General features: G+C 41.2%; 1 protein-coding gene across 9 annotated transcripts in view; it reads right to left on the reverse strand.

The window, feature by feature from the left end:
• The window catches only part of NCOA6 (nuclear receptor coactivator 6), a 103,889-nt gene that overhangs the window by 10,479 nt on the left and 77,906 nt on the right, over positions 1-15,504 (reverse strand). For all 9 annotated transcript variants that reach the window (XM_070485827.1, XM_044747870.2, XM_044747873.2 and 6 more), the window contains 4 exons: positions 13,082-13,203; positions 7,288-10,275; positions 4,248-4,316; positions 1,220-1,256 (listed from right to left, as the gene is read on the reverse strand). In XM_070485827.1, coding sequence (XP_070341928.1) covers positions 1,220-1,256; positions 4,248-4,316; positions 7,288-10,275; positions 13,082-13,203 — 3,216 coding nt within the window. The remainder of the gene's footprint in view (positions 1-1,219; positions 1,257-4,247; positions 4,317-7,287; positions 10,276-13,081; positions 13,204-15,504) is intronic.

Consider the following 15,504-nt stretch of genomic DNA (forward strand, 5'->3'; position numbering starts at 1 on the left):
GAATAACAATGAATTTGGAGTCAGAAGAACAGGGGTCAAGTCTTAGCTACGCATTTACTGGCCATGATATTTAATTTTCTCTATGCTTTCTTATTTTATTTTTGCTGAGGAAGATTAGCCCTGACCTAACACCTGTGCCAACCTTCCTCTACTTTATATGTGGGTTGCAGCCACAGCATGGCTGACAAGTGGTGTAGGTCTGCACCTGGGATCTGAACCTGTGAACCCAGGCTGCCAAAGTGGAACGTGCCGTACTTAACTATTACGCCACAGGGCCAGCCCCTCCATGCTTCAGATTCTTGTTCTATAAATCCCCATCTTTTGTGCCACAATACGTTAAGTGTAAGGGCTCTGGAGTCAGAAGGTCTGGGTTTGAATCTCACCTTCACTATTTATTAAATCTGTGGTTTTAGGCAATTTAGTTAACCTCTCTGAGCTTTAGGTTCCTTATCTGTAAGACAGAATTTACTTTCCTAATAGATACTGTGAAAATTAAACGACATAATACAGACTTGGAGGCCAGTACATGGCATGCAATAGCATTCAAATAAACGTTGGCTATTATTACCACCTCACAGGGTTGAAAGAGGATTAAATGAGAAAATGACTGTGAAGGTATTTTACAAACTAAGTTGATGTACAAATATGATAAATTCTTTAAAATGTTATCTAGTGCATTCCTACACTAAAAAAGGAATGACTTTTGGAAAATAATACTACTCTTCTCCTTGGGGCAAATGAGGTTGAAGCCACAGTTCTATTTATATTTTGTTAGGTTATGTGGGGCAGCATAGTATAACAGAAAAGGTGTGGTTTTTGGCATGAGACCCTGCCTGTCTTTCTCTCTCACTTGCCTTGAGGATCAAACAGATACACTTCAGAAGGTATTGCAAGGACTATTATTAATGACAATAAGAGCAACAGCTCCTATATTGAACATTTACTATTTTCTCACTATACTGAGTGCTTAACATGTTATCTCATTGTTTCAAAACCACCACAAAATGGTAGAAACTCAGCCACCAAGTTTTATTGAGAAATGTTACCTCTGAGGGCTTAGGACTCATGACAGCTCCCTGCTTCAGCAGGAAAAACAGACTGGTAGAAAGAGTGAAGGGAAAGGACAAGGTGAGGAGAGGTTTAAAGGCTGAGAAAGCTGACACTCTTCAAATAGGCTTATGCCGTATTCATGCTAATTCTGCAGAAATGATCATCTTACCTTTGTCCAGAGACAATGGCAGCATTTGCCTCGAGTTCTGTAAAAAATACAAAGGACAGAAATGAGATGTGGGAGCTTCTGGTGTATAGGTCCACAGGAAGAAGCTCGGTGTCTACACAAATTCTGAATGCCCTATTTAGGCTAACGTGTCTCCATACCCAGGAAGATCCTCACTCTACATGGTATAGAGACAGAGTTGGCACGGACACAACTCAGTTGTCTGGGGCATAAGACACTTACTCAGTCTATTTTTATTTCTACTCTGCACTGTGAAACAATCCTGTTTGGATCAACAGAACTAAATTCACACTGCCTGGTTCATATTTCACCCAGCTATAACTAGGTTAGTAAAATAAACCTCTTCCTCTCATATAGAAGAGATTGTTTTCATTCTTAGAATATCTCCACCCTCTTGACATTATTTTTTTAAAGACAGTAATCTTCAAACATGTCTTAAACATATATTTAGGATGCATTCTCCTCCGAAGGACTTCCTCATTAAGTTTTAGAGGGCAGACTGCTTTGCTTTGAGATGTCGCCTACAGACCCTGTTATGTTCTCTCTTTTGCAACTTCCCAGCAATGCCGTCTAAGAAAGCAAAATCTCAGTAATTTGTCTAGCAGGGTTTTGCTTAGATGAGCATCCTATGGGTTTACTAGGCACTTCTTTCTCAGCAACAACAGAAAAAATCTTCTTCCTCCATTATATATTTTTAGGTAGTTCCATCTTTTCCAAAAGACCTTCCCTGATGCACCAGATAGCAGTGATCTCTCCTGCCTCTGGTCTACCACAGCCCTGTGCCTGTACCTGTCCCCACTTTTAGGGAATTCAACACCTTAGACTCAGTGTACATGTCTAACCTACCCTACTGATTACACGGTAACCTCCTTGAAGGCAGTGAAGTCAGAGTGTCTTGGTTAAAAGTTTGACCTCATTGTTAGTCAGGTGACCTTGGGGAAATTACTTGACCTATCTGTGCTCAAAGCTCCATCTAAAAAATGGGGATAACCACTTTACCCACTTCGAAGTTAAGAAGATTAAGTGAAATAACATAAAAAATTTAGCACAGGGGCCAGCCCTGTGGCTGAGTGGTTGGGTTCGCGCGTTCTGCTTCGGCGACCCAGGGTTTCACCAGTTCGAGTCCTGGGCGCGGACATGGCACTGCTCATCTAGCCATGCTGAGGCGGCATCCAACATGCCACAACTAGAGGGACCCACAACTAAAAATACACAACTATGTGCTGGGAGCCTTTGGGGAGAAAAAGGAAAAATAAAATCTTAAAAAAAAAAATTAGTACAGCACCTGGTGCTCAGTAGGAACTCAATGTTAGCTATTATTATTATTGCTATGATGCGCACATTGATGCAGCCTTCCTGTGAGGAGGCTGGACCACTCTGCCTTCAATGTAAGATGCCGGCAGAAGAGAATACTTGCTTCTCACTTGCTATTTAGCTTCCCATATCTAACTCATAAAACCTGGAAACCCCTTCGCAAGAAACAGATACCAGCTCACTGAGTCTCTGCTGCCTTGCTGGCTCTGCTGGAACAAAGAAACTCAGGTAATATGTGCTCAAACATGAAAAGGGCTCAAGTCAAAAGAGACTGATAACAAAAAAATCTTGATTAGTTTGCTCTTTTGAACAAAATTCAATGCTTTTGAAAATTTTAACACTATCACAGCTAATTCGTATAAAGGAATTTGGTGAGGGCAATTAGTGACGTAGGGGGTATTTTAAGGAGATTCACTTAAGCCAAACTTTTTAAAGGAACAGAACTCTTCGGCCAACTATGCTGAGAAGGAGGACATATGAGATGGTAAAGCCCATTTTCTGGAGAAAGGAGCTGGGGCAGGAAATGGAATTCCACTCCCCCTTCTAGTTGTTCCTTTTCTCACCAAAAATGAGTTTTACCATCTGATCCTTTCTCTGAATAATTTGCTCCATGCTCCCCTTCTCAGATACTAGCACGATGTCAGGCATCATGTGAGCAGTTGGTAGCAAAGGAAGAATCTGGGTAGCTGAAATGGTTTTTGCTTATCCATTTTTTCCAGAGGACTGTTTTTACCCAAAAAATGTGTCGTGGAAAGTACTATCCATCACACAGGACACAGCACCCTGAAGCAGGTTTTAAAATAATCACAAGTTATACCTTACTTTTATGGCTTAGACTCACAAAATTAAATACGGTTGTACTGTTGGTTTTTTTCTTACTAATTTTGTCAAGTGTGTGAATTGTACTGTCAGTGAGATTCTGACTTCCTTGTGGAAAGCAGTCATGCCTTGCTTTTTTTTTGTACCCTTCAATGACCTACAATGACAAAGAGCCAGGCAAGACTAAACTGTAACATATCTATGATATTTATCTGCTTTAGCAGTTTAATTTATGAAGGCAGTGTGCTGTTATTGCCATCAAGATCCTCATGTGCTCAGAGCTGACCCAGCATCCTACAGCAGTTACTTGTCAGATTACCATGGACTCCATCTTTCAGAAACACCATCCCTAGTGCTATTTACAATATCTTGGTCATGGGAAGAAACTGAATGCCATCCAGAGATGACTGAAATGACTCTAACTCCCTGGAGGGACAGCTGCCTCACTGTAGCAGAGGTTCTCAGAACAAGCCTCCACTCCTGTCATAATGCAATTATTATCTTGGTGCAGTAACTCTTGCCACTCCAGTGAGTTATCATATACTAGTCAGTCAGCTGCCAGCTATGGGTGCCAGGGTCATGGAACAGGGCAAACTCTGCAATGGAAACCATCCACGGCTGGGTGGTAGACAGACAATGGGCACCAAGATGCCCTTCTTGAGTTCCCTGGCTGACACTAGGAATGTGTAAGAAGCAAGCTAGTCAGGGGGAAAATAACCTCAAATAGTACTGCACAAGCTCTGCCACTCAACTGAAGTCTGCGCTGAAGCAAATGGGTAAGATGGTTTCAGCCACTTCCCGGCACACTGAGGACAGCAGTAGTTCCTTCACATTTAACCCATTCCACTCCGAGAAGTTTTTCTAAAGTGTGCCTTACCTGGTCTGGCAACAGACCCCTGCAGTGCTGTAGCTGGAGTTTCCTTTGGGACTAAACTCTGCGAAGGGGCTAAGACAAGAAAAAAAATACAGGCCTTTTACTTTCTTTTCTAAACAAAACAGAAAGCATTGACTGAATCAAGGGCTAAGTAACTGGTGAAATACACATACTCTTAAAGAGTAGTACTTAAATTTGGCTTTGAAAGTACATTTCAAAACTTTTGATTTAAAAATTATCTATTATAACACTTAGTGAGAAAGAATACCACTAGGGATACTTGTTTCTCCTTTTTGTGTGTACAAAAATCAAGGAAGGAGGTAGCCATGAGGACAACAGCACCTGTAATTTTTGCTTCTTGGGGTCAAGTGCTGTCCAGTACTCTAAAAAATCCCAAAGCATACCTTAGTAGGCAACCCAAACCACTTTTGGAGGAACAATTACACAGTTGACCTTAGCGTTTAAAAAACTATGTCTCATCCCTCCAAAGACTAGTCCTTGAGACCTAAAATGAAGCATACTTTATTTTGTACTTTTCTACAGCACCTGGCAAGAGTGATGGACATAAAGCAGGTATATAATTCATACTTAATGAATAAATAAATTCAATATGTTACTTAACAAACAGTTACCAAGGGGTAAGGCACTTACTAGGGACAAGGCACTGTGCCAAGCACCCTCAGAGATCAAATTACATCCTTCTTTCCCATCAGGAACTCAGTCTAGTATTAAAGATAAGATATGGTATAACACATATGTTACACTGGAGTGCACTGTGATGTTATATGAAGGAGATTCGTAAGGTATCAAGTGTTACAGCACTCCAAAACAAGGGAGAACAATTCTAGGTTAAGAAATCTGAAGGTACATTAAAGGGAGAAACATCAGAATTAGGCTTTGAAGGACAGAGAGAACTTAGGCCCTTGAAGAGGAATGGAATAGAATACACAATGTACTCCAGAATGGAAACTTAATGGATCACACAGTAAGGATTAAGGACACAGATATGCCACAATCACTCAAGGGTATGTCCTCCCATCTTGACACTTCAGTCTAACATGCTAAATCAACTGTGCAAAAGTAAGTTTTACCCTCTTGAGGAGATTATGAATTTTGTAGGTTTCTCTCCATGTGTAGTCAATAATTCATTTGTGTTAAGAATTTATTTTGGATGCATATCTGATAAAGCGTAAAATGATATTTAACTTCTACTTTTTTTAACTCCAGTACTGGTTTTTCACATTTTCAAGGTAAAAGTACAGCAGCCCTTGAAAAAGAATGGAATTATCTTAACTAAAACTGAGAATTTTTTCCAACTGTTGGTTCATCTCCCCAAGTCTCACATATTTCTCTAGGATTATATATATCCAGAAAAAAATATCTTTGAATTGCTTCGTCATTTTTCTCTTGGTACCTGAGGGGAAGGTTCTCTGAAAGGAAGTAGAGTGGAAACATTTAATAGCAGAGAGTATTATTTTAGTCACATCAGGTTTCTTTTTAATTCTTAGGGCTCACCTACATCAACACAACTGGAACAACAAACCTAAAGCACCCAGCTCTGTGAAGCCTGTCTGCTGCAAGGGCAGCGAACTCCTTGAGGGCCTTTATCCCTTCCTGTATCTCTAGCATTCAAGTGAAGAGGCAGAGAGAAGGGAAATTAACCTTTCCAGAGTTCTGTGTGAGGCAGTGTGTGGCCACTTTACGGTAAGCTCGCTCACTGAATCTTCATATAAATTCTGGGAGATAGGAATTACAATCTCCATTTTACAGGTGAAGTACATGGCTTATGAGAGGTTAAAGACTTTATCCAACTGTGATTGATAACCAGTGGAGCTAGAATTTGAACTCTGATCTTACCCTGAAGCTTGTGTTCTTTCTGCCCCTCCTCCTGGGTGCTTACCACTCAGTGGTAGGCATTGGAAGCATTTTAGCTGCATAAACAAGATAGGCACTATTAGCTGGCCTAGGATATAGCAAAGGTCCTTCCCAGCTTTGGCAGTGTGTGACTGATCCCATTCTAGGGAAACAGAACTTCTGTACCATTTAAGCCTCACAGAAGGAAGAACGTGAGTGTGAAGGCGTAAGGGAAGGAAGGGAGGAGTAAGGACACCTACGCTCCATCAGTAGCCCACCTTAACAGTACAAGGAAACAATCTGAACCACACATACATGAATGGAATGGTGTAATTCACAGAAAGACTGCATCAAAAAGAAACTGGTAATAACAAACTTTTACCATTTGTTGAACGATTACAACATTCTAGTCCTGTGCTAAGCATGTTATATGCATTATCTCATTGAATTCTTACAACCACTATTGAACTCATATTACAAAGGAGGAAACTGAAGTTTGGAGTAGCTAAGTAACTTGCCTAAGCCCATATAGCTGGTGAATGCTGGTGCTGTGATACCAACCCAAGTCTATCTGTCTCTCAACCACTTTGCTCCTCCAGTGTCTATTATCATGAAACCTGGTTTTCTGGAAAGCTCTCCTCTGGAGTAGCCAGTCAGTATGGAAGAGTCCCTGGGATAGAGTACAATGAGGAAGGGGCTATGAGAACCCTGCTCTGAACTGTTGAGAGCAAGTCTTTGTCATGGTGAGGAGAACCTGCAGAAGCTGCTGTTCACATTTAAGAGACAATGTCAAACTCTAGGTTCATAGTATAGACTTTGAACAAATACTGAACTTCTCTGAGCTTCAATCTTCTCACCCATAGAATGGGGTTAGGGCTACCTGATATGGTTGGTATGAAGATGATGTAAAATAACATATGTAAAAATGCTTACTTGTAAAATGAAAAACTTTATATAAATGAAAGGTGTATCACTTCAGGACCTGAGAGAGAACCATGTTAATGAATGTAAACTTAACATGAGATTTTAAAAGTATATTTCCCAGCGTACTTCCAATAAACAAAACCACCACTATTGCCATTTAGCCCATTCTTCTTCCTCCAAGTAGAAAAGGAGCCATGCTTTCTCTTGTGGGATAGGTCATCAAAAAACTGACATTAGGAGATGATGCCAGGCCCCGAGTACATACCTATGCTGGGCAGAAGCTCTGGATGGGATCCCACCTTCTCCTCCACTAGGCCACCCGCAAGTGGCTCAGATGCTATGCCAACATGATTGTTTTTTGTGGTCGGCGCCGCGGAGATGAGCTCAGAGGGTACCAGAGTGGTTACTATTGAGCGTACACTGGTGGGGAGAGTACCGCCAGGTAAGCTGGGTCCTGCTGAGGTGGAGCCCGGGCCCACAGGGCTAGAGGTCATTTTTAGCAGAGTGGGTGCTGGGGGCGTTGGGGTTTTACTGTCCAGCTCTGTGGATAATTGCTCTGTTCCCATGAGCCCTGGAGCTGTGGTCTCTAGCCCTTGGCCTTCAGTCTCTCCATCTGCACCATATTGCTCTTCCCCTTTCTCAAGAGAGCCTGTAACTTTCTTACACGCCTTGGTCAGCAAAATCTGGCCGATTTTGTCCACTTTTCCTTTGCCCTTACTAGATGAGACTGGGCTTCGCCGGTTGACAGAGGAGCCTGGACTATTAGTCAAAAGGGGAGAAACCATTGTGGTTGACTGTGAAGAGGGCAGAGTGCTCTGATCTGCTGAGGTGCTCACCTGAGGACTGACCTCATCTGGATTCAATTCTTTCACTTGCTGGACAGGGGGATGAGGAGGGACAACTGGAGAAGTTGTACAAGGAGGGGAAGGAAGCTGGACAGGGGTGGCTCGTGAATTAAGGACCAAGGGTCGACCTGTCTGTATGTTTGGAGCAGGACTACTGGAGGGGACATTAGGTGGTACAGGAGCAGAAGAAAACTTTATGTTCTGAGGTATGTGTAAAGGGCCAACAACTGCAACAGAGGGAGGCATCAAGCCAGAGCTGGTTGTCAGTGGGGCTGCAGGAATTGTGCTTGGCTGTGATCCTTTCATTACCTGAATTATTGAGGATGAATTGATAAAGACAGGTGTAATAAACTGAGGCCGGGCATTAGACTGAGCAGCTGACTGTCCCTCAGAAACCATAACCTTGCTACCCACATTGGGCATTGTGACGACTGTTGACATTAATGCAGACTGCAGGTGAGTTGGCAGAGCTGCTGATGTGTTAGCTGAAGTTGTGATGGGATTGGAAGTTACGAAAACAGTTATCTGATTTGGGGGCAAGGGAGTAGAAATGGAGGAAGAGCTGACAGGTCTTGGCATTACTGGAGGGATGCTTGGTGCAACATTAGAACTGACCTCACTCAATTCTGGATGCACAAGGGTTGAACACGGCTCATTACTGTGAGGTAAATTTAGGGAATTAGAGGGTTCTTTAGAAGAAGACGGATCCTGCAGTGTGGGAATGACAGATGCTTTTTTCAGGTCTTCCCCAGAAACTATTGGAGGTGTTACTTCCAAATCTGTAAGCCCAGGAGGTTTAATGGTCACATTAGGAGCTCCGGAGTTGTCAAGAAGTTGACTTAACGATGTTGGTGCTTCCCTCATAGCAGGAGACACCAAATTTTTGTTCTCTTCGACACCTGTAAGTTTGTTAGGATCCGAAGGTTGATCCTTTTTGGATTGATCTTCAGGGATAACCATTTTAACTTCTTGAGCAGGGACTGCTTTTAGCTCAATGTTTACCTGCTCCTTCCTACCCTGGGAATTCTGGCAATCGCTGTCCTGAGGCACATTCAAGCTCTCCTTGTTATCCTCGAGAACACCTCCCACTGCAGCCACAGGCATGGTAGGATTCTGAGGATTCAGCCCACAGTTGTTAGGGAAGCTCCCAGGTACAGGGGGATTGGCCAAGGGAGTAGGACTGACCAATACGTTTCTTGGCAACTCCACGTTCTGCAACAGGGCTGCATTTGTTTGAGAGGCCAGGGTAAGTTTAGGGGCTTTTGAATTTTGTCTCCCAGGACTTGGGGTAGTTTTCCTACTGGAACCAGGACTAGACCTGCGACTGTTGCTTGGACTTGCCCGTTTTGTTGCTCCAGTATTAGACTGCTTTCCGGAATTCACCACCACAGAATCTAATTTGTGAGTTTGTGGGGCAGCAAAATTGGAAGGATTATTCATGGTAAGATTTGAAGGTGCTTGCCCGATGGCCTTCAAGGTTGTTGGATTTAAGCCCTGTTGATCAAAGCCTCTGTTTAAATTTGGCCTAGGAGGTAAAGGAATATTAATCTGTGGGGGGAAGAGTCCTGCTATGGAGGCATTGAGTCTTTCTGGTGATAGACTGATTTCTGAAGGTTCTGTGCTGGGTGGGCGGTTGTTAGGTGTCTGAGGATAATAGGGCCTGGGGCTGGCTCTGTTTGGTGTTTTAGGCCTAGATGTTTGGGTTGGAGCAGCCACATTTGGAAAGTGGTGGCCATGAGAGCTGGGCAGAGAATTTACAGAGGGTTGCTGGGGAGTTGCACCTTGAGTTGCTGAAAGGGGTGATGGTCCAGGTTTTGGCCCTGTCATCATTAACTGATTCTGGGAAACCACTAAATGTGAAGGCATGTTATTTGGGCCTCCTGACACAGATGGTACTTCACTGCCACTCGCTTCAGGGAGTGAGGACATCTCTCCCAGTGGTGAGCTGGAAGGATTCTGGGGGTTCTCTTGGTATATCATTTTCCTTGAATTGCTTCCCAAAGGAGTATTCACAGGCATTGGCATTCTTTGTTTATCAGGTGACGGCGGCACAGAGGCAGGTGCTTGCAAACTGACCATGACAGGCACACTGCCACTCTGTTGCATGGGCATTCTTTGGGAATCTGGGTTCAGGGGGCCCCTTGGGGGATGAACATTTTGGGAGACTGGAAGCCTAACTGATTTGGGGTCCTGTTGCATCATAAGCATCATCATCATTTGTTGCTGCTGCTGCTGTTGTTGCTGCTGCTGAGACTGTGGTTGATTGGGAGGTGGTGGCTGCTGCTGCTGCGGTGGCAGTTGTGGTTGTGGTTGCTGCTGTGGTGGCTGTGGTGGGGGTGCCACATGCTGCATGAGCTGAGGAGGCATCTGCTGATGTGGCCTCTGTTCAACTGGTTGAGAAGGATAACCTAAAACGAGCCCCCAAAATCAGGGAAGTTAGATTTTCAGCAAAAAAGCTTTGCTACCTTTAGAGTATAGCCAAGCAATACTCATCTAGGTGGCACAGACTGTGCACAAACAGCTCAGGCATGCCTGCTCCCAGGGGGGAAGGGGCAGCCCCTCATTATTTGACATAAGCAGATGCTTAAGCAAAAACTGCTTGAGGAAGCAAAAAGCAAAGCATCAAGAACCTGGAGCTCCTCAGTCTTCAGGGTCTGAATGAGATATTACTGTGCTAAGACTCTAACAGATAGACACTGTGCTATGTACTGAAAATGGCCAAGTTTATACCAGCCAAAGGTTCAGATGAAATGAGAAAAACTCCATCACCAGCAAGAAACTGACCACCCAGCACTGGGGTCTCATTCAGGCATAATAAATATTTCACTGTACTCGTGAATGAAGTAAAGCATTTAGGATTCACTTTTTCTGTTAGCAAAAACTAATTTTTTTAAGACTTGGTTTTGTTGAAAACACGAGCATTGAAGATAGGCTTTTTATTCTTTCAACAGAAGTAAAAAATAAATTCTAGGGTTTAATTCCTTAAGAAAGAGAGATTTAAAATTACTCCAATCCATTGGCTACACACACCATGCTGCATCCTTCAGGGGATGCAACTGGATGCATCACCTGCATTCAGCTTGAGGGAACCCAATTGAATTAAACTGCCTCTCCAATGTAAACCAGTTTAATAAATAGTAGGAGCTAATGAGCTGATGTACACATTGTAAATAAAATGAAGTTTTTATGGATACACCGAAGTTTTTATGGATATTAATTTCCATTTACTTTCTGACATGTAAAATTGTATTTGGATAAATATTTTCTATGAATCCACAGTTGGTGAATAAGTAAGCCAGAAGCAGAGCCCTCAGGAATAAAAAATAATTTCAGTAAAAGAACTCTGAGGGACAATATCTTACAGATTTGCAGAAGGCAACATCTCAAATGATTCTTTCTTTTGTGAAGATTTTACTTGGCATTTTAGAACTCAAACCTTATACAATCAGTGGAAAGGATGGAAAGATCATTAAATTAACCAAGAATAAAGGTGGTTCAGTAGGAAAAAGTGGGCATATAGCTGGGATACAATTTTATAAACTAGATTTATTCCATCGTTGCATGAAAAGTACATTAGAAAAGTTTTAAAGATAAAAGATACCAAAGAGAGCAGAATAGACATTACAGCAACCTTTTGAAAGTAACAGTTAAAGGCATGGTTGCCATAAAGGTTCCAGAAGCTGGAGGTAGCGGTCCAAAGGGCACTAATGATAAGAAGACAGACTGGGGTTACCGTGAAAGAATGGTGGTAAGGGAGAGCCAGGACACACACAGTGCCTATAACATTATGAAAAAACAAATTTATTAATCAAGGGATGCAAACTCATAAGCCTTCAGGGGCCAGGCTGGTAGTGAAGAAGAGAAGTGGGCTGGTATAAGACAGTAGTAGTCCTGTGGACATAGCCAAACTGTAGTGGATGCTCTGTCCAAAGGCATTTAAGTTCAGGTTTTTGTTTGGTTTAAGACACTGCATGACAATTCAAACACATTATAGGCCAAATTCAGCCTGTAGGCTCCCAGTTTGCAAACTGCAGAAAGGAAGCAATAATGTGCAAGGGCCCCTGGGATTCATATAAGAAAAATTCAGATGTGTCGGAGTGAAGAAGGTACCTCCCAGTTCATAATGCCTTCCGGACATACCCGCCAGAGACTGGTGACCTCCCAGCCTCAATTGCACTGCTGCCAACTCACTGATAGGAACTGTAGTGTGCCCGAACAATTTTTAAAATAACACAAAGTACTGACATCACGATGGGTTTACCGTTTTTTTTTTTTGATTCACTTTTAAAATACACAAATTAAGGGTGGATTAAAGTTTATCCCTAAAATAACATCACTCTCACTTACATGCCAAAAAGGAGGTGGAATAACTTGTGAGGAAGAAACAAAACATAATACTTTATACACACAGGGGAAAGTGGCCTAACTGTGACAGGCTTGTGTGTCTTGAACTGTGTCACAGGTGAATAAGGTTACAAATCTTGGCTCAGGCCAAGAGTAACCTGGTATAGAGACATTGTGGCACCTGGCCTTAGTTCTATGATACCTAGGGTGGAATGAATGAATTTTAGGAGCTTTTTCCTTCCCAATATAATTTTTCAACACTTAGAGGATAATATTATTTTATAATCAGAGAGGAGTACAACATAGGGAGCTTCAACAATATTGGTCCTATTTATTATTAAACTGGGTGGTAGGTACATGAGTGTGTCTTTTATGATTCTTTATGTATTTTTTATGTTTAAAGATTCATAATAAAACTTTTTTTAAAAAATATTATTTATACCCTGTTTTCTGCTTTGAGAAAGCCCCAGTAGGAAAGGCTGCAGGTAAGGCAGGCAAGCAGGATTAGAGCGAAAGCATCTTTCCATTTAATCTTATTCCATTTTGATACCAACAAGAACCTTGATACTGATAAGAATAAAGAGGCATTTGACATTTCAGTCTGATTTTATGAGGACTTAAAGTAAGGAAGACTAATTTGAGCAGAATATATATATATATGTATACGTACACACACACACACATCCCTTCAGAAGTTATATTTGAAATTTTTAACAATATCAAGGCAAAGTTTCCAAATATTAGACACATTAAATTGCTAAAGTAGCCTTGTTAGGAAACAAAATAAAATACCACTGTATCCTTGAAGAGAAGCTTTATAATGCGTATAAACAATGACAAGTGTATAATCTTTAGCTAACATTTTATCACCTGGTGGTCGGTTTGAAAATTCTGGCAGTTTAGGGCCTGAGCTGTCCAAGTTAATTCCTTGTTCTCCAGGCAATGGCTGCTGATCGGCCTCCTCCAGACCAGCTGGGCGAGTATCTGGGGTGCTAAAAAATAAATTACACATTTGAGAGCAGTTGTATAGTTGTATAGTTTACACACCAAAACTTAGCTTAACCCCTCCCCTATTTCTGAAGAACTAAAATCTACTTGCATTCTCATCTTACCATTACTTACATCTCTCTAGTTTGATAAAATATTCAATATTTGGCATAAAAATAATCTAGAAATTTCATTAAATGTTGAAATCCACTTAATCTAATAGCATGGCTATTTATTCAAAGTGTTTTTTACAAATTTCTGATACAATGATTTTCATGTAATCATCCATCCCTTAGATGTTTTAAGATCTGATCATAGTTTGGGCTATCAATATTATAAAGCACTGTTTCTGTGAAACCACACTATCTTTGGTGTAGCTATCAAATTCAACCAGGGAGTCTAGACTGTTTCTTTCTTGTGGATATTACAGTGATGGCTCCAACAATTCACAACACTTTGCAAGAAGATGTAGGTTGCCTGATGAAAATGGTATTCAGAGAACAAAGAAAGATGGAGAATACCAGAAAAACCTAATTAATTTTGTTGCAGAATAAGTATTTGCAGACAACCCCAAAGCTTTCATTTTTACCTGGGTGTATCTTAGAATTTTTAGTGGGGAAGAAAAAGGAAGAAAACATTATCTAACAGCCATATTCCCAAAGAACCAGAATGCTCACATCCCTCATTTTGTTTGTAATGTTACTCCTAGCTGCACCTTTCTTTCCTACCTTTAGTTTCCCTTTGCCCTAATCTTGGTCACCTACTTTTAGACAGTATTTTATCTCATCATTTTCTATGTAGTTTCATAAGCCTTACCTTAATCCATTTAAAAAGCCATACCACAGGGAAATTTAGAACCTGAAGCAGGTCCTTAGCACATCCAGATGCCTATATCGATTTGCTCCATATATGACTTCCCTCTCACTTCAAATTATAGGCAAGGATTCTGTGGTATTCTTTACTTTCAAGAACTATACTGCTAAAAAAAATCTCAGATATCTGGTGCAGCCACCTCATGTTATGGATGAGAAAACAAAGACCCAGAGAGGTGTAAGAGATATGCCACAGGTTCCACAGTGAACTAGCGGTAGAGCTGGGAGCAGGTGCTCTTCCTATCAAACCTACTCTCTCCCTTTCCTACAAGCCTTGATACTATAGAAGGCCCTTTAAACAATTTGTAGCCTCAACAAGTAAGCAATCTCCCTCAAGGTTAGGGAAGACAGCAAAAATACATACTAACGGTAACTGAATAACCTTGCAATTATACTCCTAAACTACTGGGAGGAATGCATATCACCACGAAAAATGTTATTCCCACAGGTTGATGGCAAAGAATTTAACTTAGAAAGAGCTACTGGAAAAATTAGATAATTAAAGGGCTTATTCAGTCTAAATTCAGGACATTATAGGTGGTTAATATATAATTATTGACTTTTAATGTATAAGATTCAAGAAGCAGTAACTGAGTATGATATAATATTAGAGTACAATCAAAGAAATGTTGTGGGAAGGCTGGGAGAAAGGTAGTTGGTTTTGTTTTGAACATTTATGCTTGCTTAACTAAAGCTCCCCTATTCTTTTCTATAGTTGTAGCAATTTATTTCAATTAACTCCTTTTACATTCATTAGTTACTATTCTCTGTTAATAAATGTCTCTGAATTCCAGTTTTATGATTAAAGGCAGAAAATCCAGTTCAATCAATACTCCTTCTGGAAATATTTTATCAAAGCCCAAAACCTGACTTAAATTAACACTTAGCTTCAGGAAATGAAATATTTAATTGCCCTTCCTGCTGTGATCTTGCAAAAGAACTCACCTGGAGAACCTTTACTGAAAGGGTAACTGATTTAAAAGATCCAATCATCTGAGCATGAGGTTTTAAGCTTCTAGGGATGATAAAGAGCCTTTAAAGGAAAGGCACCTGTACAAAAAACCATTTCTATTTGAGAGACAGCAGGGAGTCTCTATCAGCAGTTTTCATTTCCAAAACACATTTTGTCTTCTCTGGTTCCCCAATGGCCACTATAAGCCTGAAGCGCTTTGCGGAGTTGCACTGTGGTAGCACTGGCTACTATTCAGGCTCTCAGTGCCACAACCCCCCTGAGACTACAGACATAAGAGACATATATCCGTCAATTGCAATGTATAAACCTTGTTTGGATCCTTATTTGAACAAACTGTAAAAAAAGTTAATTTGAGATAATCAGGGAAATTTGAACACTGTCTGGAAATGTGAGAATATGAAGCAAGAATTTTTCTAGCTATACTAATGGTATTGTGTGCTCTCAAAAAACCAAACTGTTCT

This window comes from Equus asinus, chromosome 15 (genome assembly GCF_041296235.1).
Source record: "Equus asinus isolate D_3611 breed Donkey chromosome 15, EquAss-T2T_v2, whole genome shotgun sequence".
Taxonomy (NCBI): Eukaryota; Metazoa; Chordata; class Mammalia; order Perissodactyla; family Equidae; genus Equus; species Equus asinus.